This window comes from Colletotrichum graminicola (assembly GCF_000149035.1).
Source record: "Colletotrichum graminicola M1.001 genomic scaffold supercont1.3, whole genome shotgun sequence".
NCBI classification, from domain to species: Eukaryota; Fungi; Ascomycota; class Sordariomycetes; order Glomerellales; family Glomerellaceae; genus Colletotrichum; species Colletotrichum graminicola.
Genome location: NW_007361007.1, coordinates 867,463 through 889,637, shown reverse-complemented (window position 1 = coordinate 889,637; position 22,175 = coordinate 867,463). Strand labels below are relative to the sequence as shown.

Below are 22,175 nucleotides of genomic sequence, written 5' to 3'. Positions count from 1 at the left end.
CGCCCACTGTTCCAGCAGACGCCACCGCGCCAGCCTGCTGCTGCAACCACTCTGCACAAATAAGCCTGCCCGGCCTCGAGCCCCCTTTGAATAATCACCGCCTCAATGCAACAATAGCCTCGTCCTTCTCCCAGACATCCATCGACCCGGACTGCGAGCGACACCTTGCAGTCTTTCCATCATCGCAGCAGCCCTTGCCTCATAAGTCGCTCACAACCCCCCTGACCGCCGTCGAACTGGATTCTCGGGCCCCCAAAACAACAAGACACCACAGACAGACGCCCAGCCCATCATGTCCTCCTCGTTACCACCCGACCCGTACAAGATTTTAGGCGTCTCCAAAGATGCACAGCTCCCCGAGATCCGAAGCGCCCACAGGAAGCTTGTCCTCAAGTGTCACCCCGACAAGGTCCAGGACCCAACGCTCAAGGCCCAAAAGCAGGACGAGTTTCAAAAGGTCCAGCAGGCTTACGAGCTGCTGAGCAACGAGAACGACCGAGCCAAGTACGATGACAACGTCAAGCTCGCTGAGCTCCGCAAGGAGATGGCCAAGGGCATGGCCGCCAACACCTCCGCTCCCCGCGCCCCCAGGACCTACGACGTACGCACCGCCGAGCCCCGCCCCGACACCTTCAAGACGACGTCCTACCGCTCGTCTCCCAACACCAAGATGTACTCCCAATACAACTCACGGTCGTGGGACGAGGATCTCCACAGCCGATCAAATTCAAATTCCATTTTCGAGGAGCCCCGCGCCCGCCGGGCCACCAGCTACGAGAAGCCGTCTCGACAAGACGACGACCTCCTCCGGGAACGCAGACGCAGAGAAGAGAAAGAACGGGAACGCGAGGAGCTAGCGCGTGCTGCCGCCGCCCGCGATAGAGAACGTCTCGAAAGAGAGAGGGAACGAATGGCGGAGAAGAAGGTCGCCGAAAAGGCCGCTAAACGGGCCGCGGAAGAAAAGGAGGCCCGACGGCAGGAACGTAAGCGTATGGAAAAGGCTGAAAAGGAGCGCGAGAAGTCGCGGAGACACAAGCCCATCTACAGCGAGCCTTTCGACGACGACGCAACGTATGTCGCCAAGGCCGACAAGAAGAAGTCAAGCAGCACCAAGGAGAAGAAGGAGGACAAGCGGTCCCGTTCCGTTCCGCGAGACGTTGTTCCGCCCCGGGAAGAGTTGCCTGTGCCGCCCGTGCCGCCCATGCCGCTTGCTCAGACCGATATCCAGCACAAGTACGCCGAGACCATGATCTACGCCGCCAAATACATGGACGAGTCCCGCAAGTCCGTTCACCCAGGTATAACACGCTCGCAGACGTACGACGTCCGGCCTCCTGTTCCTACCCCGCCGCCAGCCGGCCCATCCTTCGCCGCCCCCCCTCCTCCTCCTATCCCCCAGGAAGAAGACACAACTCGCAGGTCAAAGTCGAGGCGCTCCTCAGAGACCAAGACGCGCGACAAGTCGAGCCACAAGAAATCGTCGCCGACCAAGGAGGCGCCCCTGCCGCCGCCGCCCAATGTCGTGGACGCCTCGCCCAGTAGCCGCCACATGGCTCATTTCGCTCCGACGACGGCGTATCCCGCATCCACCTCGCCGCCAAAGTACCTCAGCCGGTCGGCTACCTTGAACGAGAGCTCATTCAGCCGTCCGCTCCCCGGCCCCATCAGATCACAGACTTTCTCGCATGTGCCTGCCGATACTGATCTGCGGGGTCGCGGTCGTTCGAGAATGCAGCCGCAGGCTGTGAGCGAAGATTCGGAATCCGAAGATGACCACCACCGCCGCCACAGGAGTAGCCGTCATAAGACTCACTCTCCTGACCCGATGCCGGCGGAACACGGCCAGAGGACTCGGTACACAGTTAGCGCCGGCCGCGCAGTCGCAGTTCCTCCTGAAAGTGCGTACGCAGCGATGTACCACGATGAGTCCACCCCTCCCTCGAGGAAGCACAGCAAGAATACCTACTACGAACGCCCTCCTATGCCATCTAGGGAACCAAGCTACTCGAGCTCTACGTACTTTCCCAAGGTCAAGACGGCAAGATACGATGACGTGCAGTACAGCAATATCCCGCATCGGTACCGTGAGGAGTACACTGCTTATGCTTAGCGAACGCGGTCCGGTAGCTTGTACTGCTTTGGCCATGCGTTCCTATACCGCCGTCTCTGCGAGGGGAGACGTATCGTCCTGCTGGAATGCGTCGATGCTTGTCCTCTTTCCGTCGCGCTCGGCGCGGCTGGATTCGGTTTTCGCATTAAGTTTCAATTTCTTCTCTTTTTCTCAACGTTTTCACCTGGGGTTTCCTTTCTTTTTCTCTGATTCGTGCTGGTATGATGGGGACGACATAAAGACGCGAAAAGCATACAGTAACGAGGACCGACCTGTTTTATTTGATATCAATTCTTTGGGAGGGCTGCGGTTGATGAGCCCGCACTTTGGCGCTGGGTGGGAGAAGGGGAGGGCATATATGAGATGCTGATGCCGCTTGAGACGGCTAACTGACTGGCATTTATGAAGCGAGACGTTCTGGGCGGCGACGGTTGCCTGGGAAGGATGGGTCTGGGGCGGGACAGAGCTGTCGAAATAGGCCATGCGCCTCATGGTGAGGCCTCCGCCGAGAGCTGGGTGATACCGGCTCCGTTCCACCTGACCCGGCTAAGACCCGTTCTCTCACACCAGGCAGCCGACGGCGTCCACGCAACGGGGACCTATTGGGATGTCCTAGGTTTCTCACAGAAGCTGTTGTACGCTGGAGTCTGACGATACACATGCATGCATAGGGATGGCGATACGTTTTTTTCTTCTTCATTACGCGTCTTATCTGGCTTTATTTTTTTAAACTTAACCTAACGAACTCGAGATTTGATTCAGTTATTCTGGTCAACGCATATTTCCGTCATTCGCTACACAAGGAGTTACAGAAGAGGGGAAAGGGAAGATACCACGCTCACTCTTTGGTCGCGAATGCTCAAGATATTACTAAGAAAGAAACAAGATGAGAATAAAGGGAGGGGGGTTGTGGTAACACAGGCTTTCCCCCTTGACTAGGCGTGGATGCCTATTGGCCAGGGGTTGTGTCCTTTGGCATAGAAGAGGGGGGTTTTGTAGTTAGATTTTTTTTTTTCTGTCGAATGGAACTCATTCTTGACATTACCTGGATTGGACTATCCATCACATCGGCGACTGGTGACGAGTGTCAGTTGAGACCGTGTTCGCGAGTGAGGTGGGCTCGCTGATATCGGGCCCCCGTCCCGGGATCTGTCGGAAACCGTGACAGGTGCCTTGAGTTCCAAAGGGGGTGTATGAGTGACGAGTGCGTTGCGAGCGGGACTTTGTAGTGTGCGATGAGTTGTCTGTCTCTGGGCAAGCTGGCTATCGAGGGCGAGGCGGGACTTTTGTGGGAATAACCGGGGACGAACCTCTGATCCCGCTGTCTTGCTTGTGGCCTGCTTTGGGAGGAAGAGCAGGGTTTGTTTGTCGGGGAGTGTCTTTCGCATGGTTACGTGGCTACGATGGGGGGCTTTGGTTCGAGGTCTCGTAAAGCAGGTGGAGGGAAGGGAGCTGAAGGAGCAGACGTTATCGAATCGAAGTAGATGTGAGTTTAATCATGCCTGGAATAAGGGACAGGGGCGTCTCTTCATCTTTTGGATTGCCGTCATCTACTGTGTGGAGAGGTATCACGCCCTCTGAAGACTACGGGACCTGGGGATTCGTATCGTGGCTTCGTGATGGGACGGGGGGGGGCCAAGTGAGCAACAGTTGCAGAGACGCTGACAGTAAACCAGAGTTGTCGGCTGTGAATTATGGTCCCCGCAGAACAGTCCCCGTCGACCGTTTTACGATAGTCAAGAATCTCCGCCCGAGACGTGTTCACCCTTCCACCGCTCCCCCTCCCACCGCAAACTAGGTGTTCACCGCCCAGTTATGGAGAAGGAGAGGGCATCAGCGATGGTGCTATCCCACTCAGGTTGCCAAGAACGCCTTCTTTTGCTCGCGCCCGACGACGGTGTGTGTGTATGTGTTTGGGCTACCCTTTCCCAACCGCCACACCCAGACCTGATGAGAAAAAGTTTGCGGCTTCAATCATCAGCAGTAGGCTGGAAGTCGAGAGAGTTCCCCCCTTTATCCGCAGACATCTTGCGACTGACACAGACAGCACGGTTTCAGACGTGGAATGATGCCTTCGGTCGAGCCAGAGTGGGAATCCTGGTTGGGACAGTGGGTTTTTGTTCCTATCAAACCGGTCAGTCTCTCTCCGTATAGCACCATGATCCAATTGATAATGTGGCAGCTAGCTGCATTTCCATCTTGATTACTTTCAGGTGATCAATGCGCCTCACCGCTTGTCCCAGTGGGCCCTCCAGAGACAGGTCCTCGTCGTATGGGTGCAGAGAGTAAATGCGAAAACCCCGCCAGGAGCTGTTCTCCTGGCAGTGTTGCATATCGATATATCCCTTGAAGAATTTTGCAATGAAGCCCAAAATGTTCAACAGTGTTTGATTAGACTACATTCTAGCTCATTGGTTCCTAATCCAACATCCTTCTCGACGAGTAAAACAAGACCCAAAGGAGACAATCGCCTGCTTGATATGCTTGAGATCAGAATCGTCTGGCCCAAAGGCTTTATAGCCATTTAAAGCCCTATGGTATAGCTCATAAGCTTCTTCGAGACGGGATTGCTGCTCGTTGACATGAGCTAGCCACCAGACGCTGCTAAGCATATCGCGATGCCCTTTGCCCAACTCCTTCTCCTTGACTTCTATCACCTGTCGAAACATTCGCTCTGCCTCTTCAAGTTTCCCCTGGTAGTGCAGCAATATAGCACGATTGTTAACACTCTTTATCGTTTTAACATGCTCTTTGCCAGCTGTCTTCTCAAAGCCATCTAGAGCCTGTCGATTCATCAGCTCTGCCTCTCCAAGTCTTCCCTGGCGTCCTAACACTATAGAAAGATTTTTAACACTCCTTATCGTTTCAATATGCTCTTTGCCAAATGCCTTCTCAAAGGCTTTCAAAGCCTGCTGGATTAAGTCCTCTGCCTCTTTGTGCTCCCCCATCATCATTTTGTACCACCCCATGCGATGTAAAAGTTGTGGAAAATCTGTGAGATCACCCTTATTCTCAGGCTTGTCGTTGACAACCGACTTGGTATGAGGGTTCAATTCCCGGCATTTTGCCCAGGTTTCGAAATGTCCAGTTGGGTACTCTCGTGACAAGACATGCAGAAATGTCCGTCTCCACTTCGTTTCAGCCATGACGCCGGCGTGGAGTCGTGCTGGACGAGGACCATGAGCGTAGGCGGGAGTTGTTCATGGTCGGTTGTGCCTGGAGGTTGCGGGGAAATGGTCGAATGAGGCTGAGGCGCGGTTACAGGACTCACGTGAATGTGCGTCAGCATGTCTCAATAGATGAAATATAGTTGGTGGGTGTTGGCCGCAGCAACAGCGGCAGATTGGTGCCCAAAGTGAGAGGCTCCTTCCGATTGTGCCGTGTTGAGGACAGGGGCCGCAAGGCAGAGTTGTTAAACTGGTCCATTTTGTCGAAGTTTTTGTTACACGACTTCACCTGGAACTCAAGAAATGGCAATAAGTCGTGCAAGATCTGCCACGTCGGGCATGTAAATAAGGGGGGTATAAGACCTATCTAGAACAACGCCAGGAAGATGTGTGTACGTCTAAGGGGGACGCCGCCCCCGTGTGTGTGTGTGTGTGTGTGTGTGTGTGTGTGTGTGTGTGTGTGTGTGTTTGCGGTAATGATACAGAAGCGGGTTAATAAAAGTGTGCAGAAAGCCTTCAGCCAACCAACCAAACCACCTCTTTTTCGGGAAAATGACTTCAGGCTTGGGCCCCTCCACGATGCAAAAAATGATTGGAGAAGAAAACGTTGCCTTACGCATTCTAACGCTGATGCAAATGCTGGACAAGCCTAGACCAAGACATAAAGAGCGCAAATCTGGAACATCACTGTTAGTAAATCGTCGACCGGGATTTAGTCGTAAGATAGTCAAAAACTCACCATACTCAACCCCATGACCATGGAGCACCAGAAGCACACATTGTTCAGCGTCTTCTTACCGCGGACGAGCTTGGTGCGCTGCAGGACGACGATGGGCAGCTGCAGCATCTGGCAGATGAAGCCGTAGCCGCGGAGCTTCTTGGTGATGCAGGCCATGACGATCTCGTGGCCGACGGCGGAGATGAGGAAGGTGATGACGGTGGCGGGGATACGGCCGATGTAGGGGCGGCTGGCGCTGTAGACGTGGCGGCGCAGGAAGCTGTAGACGGGTATGTTCCACTCGCGCGAGAACTCCATCCAGTCGGTCGAGTTCCACCAGTCCGAATAGAAATGGCGGTCGGCGAAGTGAGTGATCTCGGCGAAGGCGCCAAGGGCGTATTCGAAGATGACGAGGAAGACGAGGAGGAAGGTCAGCATGAAGGGGAAGAGGAGCCAAGAGATGCTCTCGGCGAGGATGAGGAGGGACTCGGAGATGGGGGGCGGGGGCGTAGAGTTGAGGCGGAGGGAGGCGTCGGTGAGGATGGGCAGGATGAACTCCTCCGAGATGACGGTGAGGAGGGAGATGCAGCCGAAGACGGCGATGATCTTGGAAATGAGGTTCTGCCAGTCGATACGGGCGGTTCGGGGGTACTCGAGCTCGTAGCAGAGCGTGGGGCAGAGAAGGTAGTCGAAGTAGTTGGCCCACGTCAGGTTGCGAGGGTAGGCGATGTTGCCCATGGGGGAGGTGAGCTCTTGCGCGAGGTCCTCGCGGAGCTGCTCGATCTCGTCGGCGGTAACGGAGTCCTCGTCAGAGCTGCTGGCCGCCGAGGCGGCCTTACCGCTGAAGTCGCGCGTCTTGGGGCTGCTGACGGTGCCCATGGGGTTGTCGGGGGTGGGGTAGAGGTAGACGGGGTCCTTGGAGGCGGTCGAGGGGTTGTCGAGGGCGCGCAGGCGCTTCTCCGTCTCGCTGAGATGGCCGTTGTAAAAGGCCCAGCTGTGGGTCTTCATGAGGAGCACCATGGTATGCAGGAGCAGGAAGACCTGGGCAGTCCAGGTCCAGTCGAGCACGAAGGGAATGGCGATCCAGAAGGCGAGCCAGAGGACCTGATAGACGCTCTGGACGGCCATGCCGCCGTTCTTCCAGGTGAAGGCGCCGTTGGCGGGGGCTCTGCGCCACAGGCGGTGGAGGGGCAGAGAGACAAGCGTAGTGGCGACCATGAGGAAGTCGGCGATGGCCAGATGCCAGATCTTGACGGTGAAGAGGGTCCAGATCTGGACGCGCATTGGGTAGCCCGTGTCCTTGATGTTGCGCAGCATGGTGGTGATGGCCATAATGGCGAGGCCGATCCAGAAGAGGTTGAAGAAGCCGTGGAAGTCGCGGTAGTCGGAGTTGGGGTCGAAATGGGAGACACGGCTGGCGAACTCGATCGTGGGGAAGATGCGGCGGCGCTGCTCGGCACGGGCCTGCTTGCGCGCCGAGGACATACTCTTGACGGAGGGGAGGGCATCGTGGGGGACAGGCGTCGAGCGGCCGCTGTGGTGACGTTGGAGTTAGCGATGCTGCTGCTGCTACTGGTGCTGGTGCCGGTGCTGCTGATGCTGATGGACGAGGGGGGAGAGGGTTGCTTACCTGGTGTTGCCGCTCGTCTGGCCAGGCTCTGATAGAGGCGTCAAGCCGTTGATCTCGCCGACCGAGGTGTTACTTTGGGTCCTTATCAGCTGCGAGTGCTGCGGTTTCCTCGGCCTCGGCCGCAAGACGTGGTCGTGAGTCCCGCCATTGGGGGCAGAGCCGGTTGACGCCATGTTTGCGAGTGTGTGATGGATACGGAATCCTCGGAGAAGGCGGAGGAAGGGGCCGACGTGTGGTTTTCTTCTCCCGAAGTCGTAAGATTTCGAGCAAGCTGTCGTTTCGGGAGCTTACGTGGTGCGCACGCACGCACGCACTCGGTGGATGGGTGGTGAGCTTTCGCAGGAGACACTCGGGGGGGTGCAGACGCAAGCGGCGACGGGTTTTTTTGCTTTCTGCAACAGTTGAAAGAGAGGGATTCGCAACCGGGTCAAAAGGCAGCGATACAGAAGGTTTGGCGCGCGGACTTTTGAGACACTCTCAGTTCTGAGGGAAAGGAGGTGAGATTCAGGGTCGCAATCCAGGGGTCGTCGCCATTTGCGAGTGTGAAGTGGACATTTGGAGGGGGAATCTCGGTCGCGTTTTGGAGCAAAGGAGCAAGGAGCTCAAGATGGTCCCGTACTACTTTGGGATGTATCCCTCCCTAATGAATGGGTTATCAACGTAGTGTACCGTACATACAGCCGTTAAACGCTGGGCCTCGACGCACACGGAATCGAGTCTACCCGTACTGCATATCATAACAACTATGCTTTTCTCTCACTGCCGATGCACTGGCAGCTGCACGGCACAGGTCATCCCAACGGGCTCAACCAGTCAAGACTTGCCTTAGGCCCGGGAGTGAAGCATCTGAATTTCCCAATGCTCGACCAAGATACGAAAGTACCTCCCCAAGTACCTGAGGTACACGCACCCGGTACCAGAAAAACTCAATTTACGTCACTCCCACGTGACGCGCATGGAGACCTACCCCACCCAGCTGCTCCAAGTGGGGGAGGCGAAGCTCAGCCACAGCCAATGAAAGCCTCTTTAACGTTTTCTTTTTTTTGTCTTCCCCTTAGAAATGCCACGGGAAGAGCTCACCGGCGATCTTTGACCAGGGAACGGACGGACGGGGATCCTCTCGAAATCCCTCCGATAGTCCGGTCCCCGTTCGGCCCCGCGGGTTACCGGCGGTACACTTCTTCGTACACCAGGCTCACTACGTTACGGATAAACGTCACCTCCTCCTCCGTCCTGCTGGCCGCGCGGCGGACTTTGGCCTTCGAGACAAATGCCCAGATCTTCGCGCGCAGGGCTCCCCCGCCCACCCCCGCTGGTCGACCTCCCGCCACCCTGTGGAACGAGGAAACATCAAACGTGATCATCCCACGGGCAACGCCTTATAGGGCTCGGGGCCTGCACAGCTACGTAAGTGCATTAGTGTACAAGGACGAGGTTCCCAAGTGAGCCATTTCTCATATCTTCTGCCGGTGCCTATTTCGGTGCGACACGACTCCCTCCCCTCGAACAAAGATCGCCCGATCTACGTAGGGCAACGTCAACCCAAACACGCCCGTCAGCACGCCCGCCCGAGGCAACTCATCACACCTCGTCTGGGGCAATCAATTTATCCCATCGTCAAGGTCCCGCCCCTCGTTCTGGTCGTTTGCTGACCTATGTTCTTTCAGATACTTTTGTATGCGTCTGTCATCTTCGTAGCAAGGCTTTCTTCTTCTCGGCATCGGGATAGGCTTTAGGCTCGTACCGCCGCTGCCGCCAAGGACCTCTCCAAAAATCCGTCCCGACCATCTTTTGTCTCGGCGGCGGCTGAGTTGGGGCTCAGCCCCATCCGGGCCCTACGACGAACAGTCAGGCTGACATGTCTCCCGTTCCTTGGGACGGACAGGCGGCCGGAGAGGCGACGAAAGCACTGGCGACGGGGAGATGAACAAGAGGAAGAAAAAAAGAAGAAGAAGAAAAAAGGACGAGGCAAAGGGGCCTCAGCGCTGAAAGTTCACCATCATGTCACTCCTGATTCCTTTCGACACGTACCTGCGTCTCACCCCGCGTTGCTAGGCATGCTTGGGGTTTTGGGATGAATTGCCAAAGGATGTCGCTTACGAGCTCGCCGTATGCCAGCGTCGTCACACAAGATGCAAAAGAGTTGTTCTGCGGTCTAGCCCGTCGAGTGTGGCCTCGGCAACCCGGCACGCGGGAGAAAAAAAAGTGAATCAGGAAACCATTAATACCCATCTACTACTGGCTGGGATCTGGATGCAGGAAATAAAGACAAATAACTCCCCACCCTAATCTTTCAAACAGACAGAAAACGAAGGGAAAACGACCTGTTCGTCAGATTGGCTCGGCGCTCCTCGGTATCGGTTTCAACAAAAAAAGAAGACGGGCAAGCATATGGGAGTCAACCTTTTTTGACATGTCTGAAAGGGCTGGGCGGCGAATCCTCGCAGCGACCGTTCGCGGCATCCCTATGTCTAGATGACTCGCCTGATTGGCCACCCAGCGATAACGTTGGCCGCAGCCCCGTTACAGTCTGGACACACGAACGCGCATAGGGACGAAAAAGATAAGACGGTTGGTCGTTATCTTCGATCTGCAATCGGGATTTCGGGCTTGCGGACGAGTAATTAAAACATCTTCTTCCCTTCCCACCTGTGCCCGGTCGCATGAGAGCAGAGTGTATGCTGCTTTCCCTGTCCTCTTGCTAGCAGTAACGGCGCTGGCAAAGCGTCAATTTGTTCTAATAATAACAAAAGTCCACAAGAAGGGAAGAAAGTCCTGACCAGAGAGAGGTCGGCAGAGGAAAACGGGTTGCCCGCCATGCTCCAGCAAAATCTTGGCTCCCACTCGGTAGGCCCCGCCGCCACAACGCCACAACCGCCGCCGCCCGTTGACGTAGAGGATACCATCCCGGGCACGCGGCGCCTCTACGACGAGCACGGCAGCAACCTGCGCGGCGACGGATCGCTGCTCAAGCACGGCGATGTCGTGCTCGTGCCGCAGCCTACTTCGTCGCCCGACGACCCGTTGCGCTGGTCGCTGCCGCGCAAGGTCTGGCACTCGTTCCTGGTTCTGTACATCGTCGGCCTCACAGCCGCCACCTCCAACAACGCCAGCTCGGGCTCCGACGGCGTCAACGCGGAGTACGGCATCAGCTACGACGTCTTCAACACTGGCGCCGGCGTGCTCTTCATCGCCATCGGCTACTGGACCCTGCTGAGTTCGCCGCTTGTCCATCTGTACGGGCGGCGGCTGGGCTATCTCATCTCCATGGCCGTCAACATTGGCGGCCTCGTTTGGTATGCCCGCATCGACAACGTCGCGGGCGTCGTGTGGTCCCAGCTCTTTGTCGGCGCTGCCGAGTCGGTCGCCGAGGCGACGGTGCAGCTGTCTCTGCTCGACATCTGGTTTGAGCACCAGACTGGCAGTGTGTTTGGTCTTTACACGTTTGCGACCGCCATTGGGACATATCTCGGGTGAGTCTCAATGCTGTTTGCGTATCGAATTCAGCAAGCTGACGGACTACAGACCCCTTGTCGGTGCACATGTGGCCACCAGCCTTGGCTGGCGGTGGATCGGCTACCTGGGTGTCATCATCTGCGGTGTAAGCCTGGTCCTCCTCTTCTTCGGTCTCGAGGAGACCGAGTTCAACCGGGACCGCTACCTCTCCAACAACGGCGAGAGCTACGCCGCAGAAGACTCGGTCCCGGTTCCGGAAAAGACGTCCGTGAACGCCCTGGACGGAAAGTCCGTCGACATGGAACGCACCGCTGCCGCCGCTGCCACCACCCCCAGATTAGGTGGCCTCGGCGACGACGGCATGGCTTTTCCCCGCCGCAAGACGTACTGGGAGCGCATCCGCGTCATCACCCCGGCGGACAACCTGCGCGGTACGGGCTTCAAGCAGTACATCTTCCGGCTCTGGCACACGCTCCGCGTCTTCACGTTCCCGGCGGTGTGGTACGCGGGGTTGCAGTGGGGCCTGCAGAATATCTGCCTGACGTTCTACCTGACGGTGCAGGAGGACTCCTGGGAGGGCCCGCCGTGGAACTACACGGGCGCCCAGGTGGGCAACATGAACCTGCCGACGCTGATTGGAAGCCTGGTGGGGTGCGTGTACGGCGGGTATGGCAGCGACCGGTTCATGCAGTGGATGACGAAGCGCAACGGGGGCGTCATGGAGGCTGAGTTCCGGCTGTACCTGATGGCGCTGTGCACCGTGGTGTTCCCGGCGGGCATGTGGATCTTCGGCATTGGCAGCGCCCGCGGGTGGGACTGGCCCCTGCCGTACGTCGGGCTCGGCTTCATCGGGTTCGGGTACGGCTGCGCCGGAGACCTGAGCATGTCGTACCTCGCCGACTCTTTCCCGTGAGTTTTTCTCCCTTTGTCCCCTTGTGAATGACAACCAAGCGCTAGGGAAGAAGGGTCGACTGACAGTTACCGCACAGTGAAATGGTGCTCGAGGGCATGGTGGGCACCGCCGTCATCAACAACACCATCGCGATGCTCTTCACGTTCGTGGCGAGCTACTGGATCGATACGGGTATGGAGAACTGCTTCATCGTCCTCGGGGTTCTCAGCCTCCTCATAATGGGCCTGAGTCTGCCCATGGTCGTTTTTGGTAAACGGACGCGGCGCTGGGCTAAGGATAGGTACATGGTATTTGTCGACATCCGTGACGGTTTCTCCAAGTGAGGTCATAAAAGATTCAAACTCGGATTGGTTTCAGTGGCATGAGCAGCGATTTGAAATGCATGTAGGGCAGCAGGCGTAGCGGCTGTGTGTATCTGGCGGCGATATTGGCATGCGTATCTCGGCGACGCATACTTGCAAGATGTAATGAATATTATCCAGTAGTAACGTAATCCAGACGGCGTTCCAACTTCGGAGTCCCGTCGACTCTCAATATTCATCGTTGCTGTAAGAACTTGTTTCTGCCAAACTGTACGAGTGACAAGAAGTTTGTGGGTTGGGCTCCCGAGCATGGACGGCAGCAAGAAAAATGGGGGAAGGAACAGAGTGAAAAGAGCAGGTACGTGTTCCTTCCCATCCTCGCGCATCGGGGATGTCGGAACTTACTTCCCTCAGTTGTGTACCCGGTCTGTATCGCGCCTTCCAAGAAGAATTGGGGGCTCTCTTATCGCTTCAATGCTCGGTCCGTCATGGGCCGTGGATGAAGGCCCCGTGTCATCTTTTCCACCATCATGATATGCCCTTCTCCATGCATCTTCCGTGGAGATGTAAACGAGGACCCTGCTCACTCTCAGCAAACAGACCACCGACCTAGTCTCTTCTCGGGATCCGACCTCAACATGCATGCCAGATCCATACGTTGGATGTTCTACCGTGTGCCACAAGACGTCGGGCGGTATTTCGGCAAGACCAGCACTCTCGCCCAGGCTTCGGTAATGGACGAGCCTTGCATAGCATCTGATGTGGATAGATTCGATCAGTCTTACTTCAGTGGTACATCACTGGCGGTATTCGGATACTGTCGTCAACACGCCCTCTCGCCGATAACCTCCCCATCCTCGGAGCAAGATCCCAATCTGGAGATGACTCGACCCCCGTGGATCCTCAGGATGGACGGTGCAGCGAGGCAGACTTGCATGAAACAATACCGGATTCTTTAACCGAGGGGACTTATCGAACCGACGCATGTTGCCAGAGTACCTACCCTTGCACTGATCAAGGCAGCAGCTAGGAAACACGTCGATACCGGTCTGCTCCGCCTAACGCCATTAACGATTTCATCACGAAACAATCGATCAAGACCACTTCTCCCCATTTCGGCTCGATGATCAGATAAGGCCGCCGCCGGTCTTGCCCAGTTGGAGCCAACTGACTCCCAACACAATGCCAACTAGCCTTTCTCTGAACCGAGAATCGTGCGTTAGGTATCTCCGTCGACAAGTCACGACCAACTAGTAACATCAAGCCAAAAGAAGTCGGAGATGGACCGGACCCCGAACCGAGCGCTCAATCCATGGTAGAAGGCTAGGATCCACCGTGCCAACCACCCCGCGCATACCCGTCAGCTACAGATAGGGTGTATCCGCATCCGATTATAAACCTCCACATGCCCAGTCTCGGTGAAGCTGGGGTGCCCGCTTCATACCGTCGAGTCGGCTAGCAGGTCTCTGGCACTGACGGACACTTGGCCAATGTACCCTGCTCTACCTTCCCAAAGGAAATATGGTGAAACTCTGTCATTCCTTATCGGTAGGGCTACCTGGGTCCAAGCATTTGGAAGATGCTTCGCTGTTGGAAACCCTCTGACTTATCGTAGCACAGCATAGATATCATTCTCTGCACTTGATTCCGGACTTTCATCATTTGATATCGCTCGAAAGCATGACTGGTTGCCCGTTCTCGACTAATGGTTGTCACACTCCGGCTGCCACACTTGCAGTCTGGCATATGCATTGGAATCGGCCAAAGGCGTGCCATCGACAATCAGAAGCGCACTTGTACGTGGTTGCAGATGGTTGCATCCCGGTCTGAAGGAGTTGCCTACCCTGGTTCGGATGACACCCATTTGTATCCGAGAAACGCGGTTTGCTTGTTCAGATGGGAACCACTCGGCTTGCATGCCCTGGAAGACGAGCCCAAACATGGGCGATTCCCAGGTTCATCATTGCTGGAGCACGACTCTAGGCAGGACTTCATGCCCCCCAAACTCGCGCTGAACTGCACCACCTAAGCCCGATACCCTTAGGGCCCGACGTCATGCGTGAGAGAAAATGCTTATTCTGAATAGGTCGGCCTGCGGTGCCCAGCAGATGTCAAGCCCTCCACCCACTGCAGCTTCTTTGCACCGTTAACTAGTCCTGCATGCGCGTTGGACCGTTGGTACATAGGTACATAATTCAACGTCGACCAAACTTCATCTGTGGTTGGTAGAGAATTCGCGGCTGGTCCTTGTGCTTGGGCTATCTCTCGTAGGGATTTCCTTGGCTGAGCGGATATTGGGGTCGAGAAATCAGAAGAAAGAGATTGGCTGGCACCCATTTCTAAATCCTTCGGGGGACATTTTGCGCGAGCTGCGTATTTTCGGGTTGGGCTGAGCCTTGACCGTTCGGTCTCCTACTGACATGCTTTCGGTAGCACTTTTTTCGCGACAGGCTAATCAGATCGTTACGGCTAGCCTACAATGGCCGACTGTGTTCGAATGCCTTGACTACGAACTGTAACGGAGCTGGAAAAGAGCGAGTCCACTCAATCCGCTGTTTGGAACAATGGAAGTCGGCATTTGGCCACACCTCGGCCTCGACAGAACAGACACTACGCGGATGTGGCCTGTGGTGCAACCGGCCGAAACCATATTGACCGCCGCGCCGGCAGTGCCCCTCGAACCGCCGCCCAATCCTATTGCCTGTCGTCCGAATGACCAGCGCTCGGCCCAGGACCGTGGCGTCCCTAACAGACAGCGATCGCTTTTGTCTTACGGTCAGCCCGCGCGAACACACCCTCAAACCGGTTCTTGCCCACGCCTGCCGCCATCGCCTATTGAAAGTGGCTGAAAGGACGATTCCGCGATCGCAACTCTCTGGCGACTGAGGGTGACTAAAAGGGGTTAGACTCACTCTAGCGGCGCAGCTCGGATTGGTATCTTGACATGGTCATTGGCCGCACCCGAAGGCGGCTTGGGTATCGGATGGCACCAAGTTGGCTTGGTGGAAGGCCGTTCGAACATGCACCAAGCTTCTAAAGCGTGTTAGCCTTCCGTCCGTGGGCTCCTCCTCCTCCTCCTTCCCCAGGTCTTGCCCTGCCAGATGGCCAGCTTGGTTGCTTAGCTAGGCGAGGGTCAACAGCGGGCAGGGCATATCTATCTCATCATCTGCTGTCCTGTGGTGGACAGAGACACGTCTGAACCCCAGCAACGAAACAATGCGGACTGGCGGACGGGACCCCACGCCTTGACTAACAGCGTGGACACCACTCTCACCCGCGGCCGTGCCGAAAGCGGGAGGGCCTACCTAGTTGATAGCACACTCCCAAGCAGGCATGGTGATTGGTGGTCTGAGTCAGGAATTGGTCGTTGGCGTCTTTTGGGCGGACGAGGACGCTCTTTCACCTTCTTAATCCAGAACAGTGGTGGCACCATGATGCCTGTTCCCCGCCACCTGGCCACCCTGGAAATTGGAATTGCTCGCCCACTCGTCAGTCGCTTTCCCACAGGCTGATAGGCTCTTTGGCACCAAATGTCGACATTCGGGGGGGCACATTGGACGAATTCCCGGGGCCCTCCCTGACCCGAGGGCTGGAGTCGAAAGACAGACACCCAGCCTGTGCTGCCGTCGTGTATTGCTGCGCAGCAATAGGGCGAGGCGTTAGGGAACATACCGGTACCAGACAGCATCCGTACCCACAGAGTCTACCAAAGGGACGAACCGCCTTGCACCCAGCTTCGATACGGAGCGAAGCTAGACCCCCATACACGACGACATCGAGGGTCCCCCCCAATCTCGTCATGTTTCTCTCGGGCGAATTGCCTGTCAGCGCCCGCTCCGAGCAGTAGGAGCCGTTGTGAATGGCCCCCCGTTCGTTTAACAAACGCCCGGACAGCCTGACAGACAGTCTGAACAGCCATTGGCCATGCAACGCTGCTTTTTTACCCCCCCTTCCCATTCCCGATTCCTACCGCGCAGCTCCGCGGGCCCAGCTATGGCTCTCTCGCTGGCAGCTGCGAGGACGCCGCCCTCTTATCGCCGAGAAGAAGAGAGAGCCTCGAGGGGACGGGGAAACGGCCTTGTTCTACCCTTGTGCCACCAAGCTTGCTTGCCTTTTTGGGGAATTTACGCGAAGGAACTTTTGCCTGCAGCTTCCACCACCCGGGGGAACTTGGCGACCGCCGCGACCAATACCCGTTCAACAACGGAAAGTAGGCTTCGCTTTGAAAGAGCGGGAGTCCTACTACCGCTCACTCACTAGCCGGACAGGCCAGAAGCAATGAACGAACGAGGGAGCGGGTCTGGAAGAACGGCTCCCCATTCCCCATCCCCCATGTGCCTCTCCCTCTCACTCACTCACACACACACACACACACACATACACGCACTATCTCTCCCTCCCTCTCTCTGCCGCGGCCTGTACGAGAGACACTACTGCTGCCCGTCCGGCCCAGCTATTGCTTCCCGTCCTATCCCAGTCCGACCTTGTTTGTTCCTGGCCTGACCTGACCTGAACTGACCTGTGCCAACCATCGGGTTCTCCAGTCAGTCTTTAATCTTTTCGAACCCATCCGCTGCCCATACCGGACGGAACCATGACGCTTTCTCTTTCGCTCTATTTTTAACCAGGCAGCCAGAGAAATTACACTTTCTCTTTTATGTGGTGACGATCATGGGCGCTTTTGCTCGGTCTCCCACGCTCTCGTCTTTCATTTGAAGGCCCAGTGGCGCCCACCCACCTCTATCCGAAGGGCAATTTATGCTTGCCACCAGGGCAACGTGCTGGGCTTCTTGGATGAATCGTACTCGACGACGACACGAGGCACCTGTCCTACCGAGGAGCTTTGACTCGTTCGAGTATTGACATCTACTCAGCGGGCCGTACCTCTGCTCCATCGGGGGACGCCGGACGCGGCCGAGATGTTCCATCACTCTGGGGACAAGTCCCGCGGTGTTCCCTCTGGGTCAGAATACGGTGCCAACAACCATCATCGTGGCCTTACTCTCAACACCTCCGGTCAACCATATACTAGGTTTGGTACATTCCAGAACTTTGGCGGCCCTTCAACATGCCCGCTGCAGCAGGAGCCCGCCCGGAGGGACTTCGATTCGTCGTCCATGGACTGGACCTCGCCTGGCGCGCAGCATTCACGCTTCAACCCGGGCACTTCGATGGGCCACGCATCGCAGCACCAGCAGCAGCAGCAGCAGCAGCAGCAGCAGCAGCAGCAGCAGCAGCAGCAGCAACAGAACGAGGGAATGGAACTCGACGAACTCGATCCCCCCCCCGCCGGAGTGTCCAATTTGATTGCGCGTTTTGAAGGGATTCGCGCTGCGCCGCCAAGCAGTAACAGAGTCACGAGCGCACCCGGTTCAGTGGCAACCCCGTCCGTTGCGAGCCCGTCGTCGGCACATTATGGCAGCAGCAACAACAGCAGCAGCATGCACAGCAGTATTACAGTAAACATGAATTCTTCTGGTATGACTAGAATTGCCAGTTCCACCGCTTACAGCCCCGCCACGCCCAATTTATTTCGTGTCCCGGAGCCATATCGTCCTCCAGTGCCCCGAAGTACAAAGCCAGTGTTGAACCGCGCGCCCTCTAGCATCCCATTATATACACCAGACACAAAGTTCGGTGATGGAAACACCCGTGCTGCCCCTTCCAACCTCAACCCGCCGCCGCCGCCGCCGCCGCCGCCGCCACAGGTTCATCGGGCTCAACAGCAACCTTCAGACTTCAGTCAACTGGACCCCTTTAACAACTCAACGGCCAAGACGTTTAGTTCCCAGTCGAATACCTACAACTTGCCGATGAATGACTTCAATGCCGCAAACAAGAACTTTGCATCCCAGTCAACTGCTTTTAATCTCCAGACGAATACATTCAGCACATCAGCCAAGGCTTTTGACTCTCAACTCAATAACGCCTTTGGCCAATCGACCAATACATTCAGCTCGACAAGCGCTTTTAACTCGTCCGCACACACCTTTAGCCCCCCTCCAAACGCGAATGCCTTCAGTCCACCCCCAAGCGCAAATGCCTTCAGCCCACCCCCGAATACGGATGCTTTCAGCCCAGTATCTACACCGTTCAGCCCGGTAACCTCGACCTTTAGCCCAGCACCGACGCCTGCACCGAACCTTATCCCCGTAACTCCGAGTGGGATGCAAACACCCTTTGGCCCTCCGCCTCCTACGTCGTTCCCCGTATGGTTTCCTTTCTTTTTTCTTTTCTTTTTTATCACCTTTGGAAACGCCCTAGTCTAACTGGGTTGTAGGGCCGAGCTCGAGCACCTAGCACTGCTCCTACACCAAAGTCTGCCATGGGTAGTCGGCCGTCACGGGAGCAGGTGCCTGCTGAAGCATGGGAATCGTTTAAACTGACGATAAGGCATTTGTATCTGGAAGAGCGACGGCCTCTGAAAGAAGTCATGCAAATCATGGCCGATCAGTACGGGTTCCAAGCCACGTAAGTCTGCCCGGCTCTCCATACAGACACATCATCTTACCGTCGCAGGCCGAAGATGTACAAGACGAGATTCTCGCAGTGGGGCTTTGTCAAGAATAATACCGAGGACGAAGTGAAGAGACTATTGTCGATGAAGTTTCAGCGTGATGCCGAAGGCAAGGTGTCCGAGTTTGTGCGGAATGGCAAGGTGGTCAACCTGGGCACGTATCTCAAGAGGAAAGGAGTTACGGAGTACGATCTCGTCGACTTTGAAACGCCAGCTCAACTTCCGTCTTATGTGCGATGTCGTACCCCGACACCGCCGCCCGCTCCGGGCTATCTGCGATCACCAGACCTGATCCGAGCGCAGGAGACGATAGTTGGGAACATGAGGAAGGCGTTTCTGCATTGCCGCCAGTTCGAAGTGGAGACGGACAGGCAGGTCGGATGGACGTCGATTATGCTCTGGGGCGCCGGATCGAGCGACATGTTTGCCGACGCCAACAAGAAATTCGAGATGGGCGAGCACGACGCCGGAGGACACCTCCTGATGAGGGCGTTCAAGCGGCTGGAGATGGATCTGAAGCAACTGTCGCCCCAGGGCATCAAGGAGCTGCTTCTGGGCATGGTGCACCGCGACGCGGGCATGATGACTGCCTTGTGCAAGTACCTCGCGGCCTACTCGTCGACGAACTTTGAACGCTCGCATCCCCTACGACAGACATTTTCCACGATGTACGAAGTGCAACAGAAACATGGGCCGATTACGCTCTCGGAGCTGGTCTGGTGCTGTATTCCCATTATCGCCGAAGAGCTCGAGGCCATTTACGGCCGGCGTCACCCGTACGTCGCCCGGACATGGATTGACCTGGCCCTGTTCTACAACCACGCCAATCCCGAACGACTTGAGAAGCTACTCTCGGAGCTTCAGCCGCTGCGGCGGCAGATCGCAGGGCGCCACGGGCAGGGCAGCGCAGATGACCTAGCCTTGCGATACGCCGCGGTGCAGCTGATGCAGGCAATATGGCCCAACAGCGACAACACGAGAGCTTCTGCCCTCGACCTATGGGCGGCAATGAAGGGCGCAGGGCTCGTCTTTCCCGTGCGAGGTGCCGAGCATAGCACGTTTTGCTATCACAGCCCACTCAAGGTGGATCCGTGGGACAGGCGATGCAGAGACCGGTACGACGTTGGTATACAGTTTTTCCAGCAACATTGCGGCATCAAGGTCCTGCCGTATTTCGAAGAGGATATGCACTACACGGAACACGCCCCCGACTCGAACTCGGCACTGGCGGCAGCTCTGGGACACACGGCGCCGTCCAAGTTCTCGCTCATCTAAAGGCAAGCGCTACTCGATGATGTTTTACAAAACGCGCGAATGCCGGCTATGGCGCTACGTCGACGAACGGCTCGGTCCGGGAAGAAGGATGACATCTTCACACAAGACTACGAGCCACTTTGTTCGTGGCACTCCACCACCATTTTCTTATTTTTAATTCATCCGATAGGATGCTACGATGCGACGACCGCGCAAGGCCACTTGGGGATACGTAAACGAAAGGCGGTTAACGGGGGTTTGGTGGGATGGGATCAATGATACCTCAAAGCGGCCAAGCAGAGGGATTTTGGCAATTTAGGAGTACTTGGGTTTAGGGCATCACGCCATGGATATGCCATGGCTGGCGTATTTGGAGTTTGTTCCGATTACAGCACAGCGAGCACACGTTTTTTTTTTTTTCTCACGGAATGACACACATTGTACAGTAGAATCAGCAACCGAGATGATCAGAGGGCGAAGCCGATACCAAGATACCAGCGGGAGGACGGGTGGAGACTCTAAGCCAACAGCAAGAGAGGAGAGAAATGGAGAGACGATGATGAAATGACTTCACAAAAGCGCGATAGATTACCCGAAAAAGATGATGTTGGTGCCGCGGTGCGTATACGGAGTGGGGGTGGGTGGCCGAGAGATGAGGTGAGATGAAGGGACGGAGAAACTATGGGGTGGGATGCATAGCGCCAAACCCACCCCAATCTGACGAGATGAGAAACCAACCAACCGAGCCGAATGACCTGAATAGGCTGGTATGCAACGACACTGAGGCACGGGTACGGAGCCTTGCCGGACAAGGAAGGGGATGGGTCTCGGGAGCCTTGGACATGACGCGATAAGAGGCTCCCACCCGGCTTACCTCTCTTCGCCAGATTCCCATGACTCCAGTCAGCAGTCGCTTAGGGGCCTTGCTGTGGTTCCTCGAGTAGGGGAGGGGGGGGGGGGGGGGGGGGGGGGGGCATGCAGACGCATGCAGTGAGCAGCCCTGCGATTACAGATGCGGCAGCAAGTCGACAGGTGTGTGTATCCGTAAATGAGAAGTCACTCAGTCGACTTGGGTCGATGCGCCGAGGCCCCCAGACATAACCAGTTCTCCTCCCCCCGTCGCATGTCGCCCAAGTCTTGGTCGCCTGGCCGCCTGGCCTCTAACCCGGTTTCGGCCTGTCCCGGCGGCGGGTTGGGCATCCCGTTTTCCCCGAGGGCTCGGCGGGCTGGATCATGCTCTTGAGAGTTTGCGCACGATAAGGGATCGTGGGTGAGTGCCGGTGAAGCTGGTCTCCGTAAACCTGGCTTCTACCGTGTGAATCATCGTGCGTGTGCTGGTTGATCAGTCACCTTTCGGCAGGTTTCTCACCAGTGACCTGCCGAAGCGCGAATCTTGGGAACGTCGCTCTACGACGCCGGCGGCCAGCACCTTATTGGAGGACGAAGGACTCCCACCAGCTCCCGATTCCTCGATGGAGTCAGGATTCCCGCACATACCCCCTTAGCAAACAAACAAATACTAGAACATGTTTGGAACAGGCGCCCTTCGTCCTCTGATCGGGATGTTTTTTTCTTATCTTATTTCTTGTTACGCAAGTGACATGGGACGCTGCTGCCTCCCCGCCCCTGACCTCCGTTATATTCGGGCTTTGAAATCGGCTTTTGGTGAGGGGAGGGGCAAGAAACCGACCTGTGCCATTTCGACATGTGCTTTGCTTGGCCAATGTCCACTTTGTTACGGACTTACCGAGACTCTCTCTTTGTGTGTCTGGGTCCAGAGGATCGTCGATCCTTGTTCCTCTGGCGCGAGAGCGTCGCCGCCCCCTGCCTCTCCTCCCACCATTGTTCCGCTCGTTCCCGCGATGACCTGCGTGAGCTGGAATCTAAGCACACAGCACAGACATACAATACATACATTGCACGGAGTATAACACAAATAGACAGGGGAACGCAGAGCTGCAACTACGCCGTGGGAGTGCTTGATTCCAGGTGGGGGGGGGGGGGGGGACAAGGGTGTGTGGGACAGGCGGAACTGGCGTTAGTTGGGCCTGGGATGACGAGCTTTCCCGTCCGGCGCCGGGCGGCGTGCGGGATCGAAGTAGTCGAGC

General features: G+C 56.5%; 4 protein-coding genes across 4 annotated transcripts; 3 read left to right on the top strand and 1 right to left on the bottom strand.

The window, feature by feature from the left end:
* Positions 1-292: 292 nt before the first annotated feature.
* On the top strand, positions 293-2,110 carry GLRG_01170 (DnaJ domain-containing protein; the record flags this gene model as incomplete). The annotated part of the gene is made up of 1 exon (XM_008091855.1): positions 293-2,110. One exon carries the CDS (start codon positions 293-295, stop codon positions 2,108-2,110), a length of 1,818 nt encoding a protein of 605 aa, XP_008090046.1.
* A 3,816-nt stretch (positions 2,111-5,926) lies between these two features.
* Positions 5,927-7,798, bottom strand: GLRG_01169 (MBOAT family protein; the record flags this gene model as incomplete). Its single annotated transcript, XM_008091854.1, has 3 exons — positions 5,927-5,953; positions 6,017-7,529; positions 7,626-7,798. 3 exons carry the CDS (start codon positions 7,796-7,798, stop codon positions 5,927-5,929), a joined length of 1,713 nt encoding a protein of 570 aa, XP_008090045.1.
* Positions 7,799-10,442: 2,644 nt separating this feature from the next.
* Positions 10,443-12,317, top strand: GLRG_01168 (major facilitator superfamily transporter; the record flags this gene model as incomplete). Its single annotated transcript, XM_008091853.1, has 3 exons — positions 10,443-11,098; positions 11,151-11,990; positions 12,071-12,317. 3 exons carry the CDS (start codon positions 10,443-10,445, stop codon positions 12,315-12,317), a joined length of 1,743 nt encoding a protein of 580 aa, XP_008090044.1.
* A 4,898-nt stretch (positions 12,318-17,215) lies between these two features.
* Positions 17,216-20,088, top strand: GLRG_01167 (uncharacterized protein; the record flags this gene model as incomplete). The annotated part of the gene is made up of 3 exons (XM_008091852.1): positions 17,216-18,505; positions 18,577-18,767; positions 18,816-20,088. The coding sequence occupies 3 exons, from the start codon at positions 17,216-17,218 to the stop codon at positions 20,086-20,088; spliced, it is 2,754 nt and encodes a 917-aa protein (XP_008090043.1).
* Positions 20,089-22,175: the final 2,087 nt, after the last annotated feature.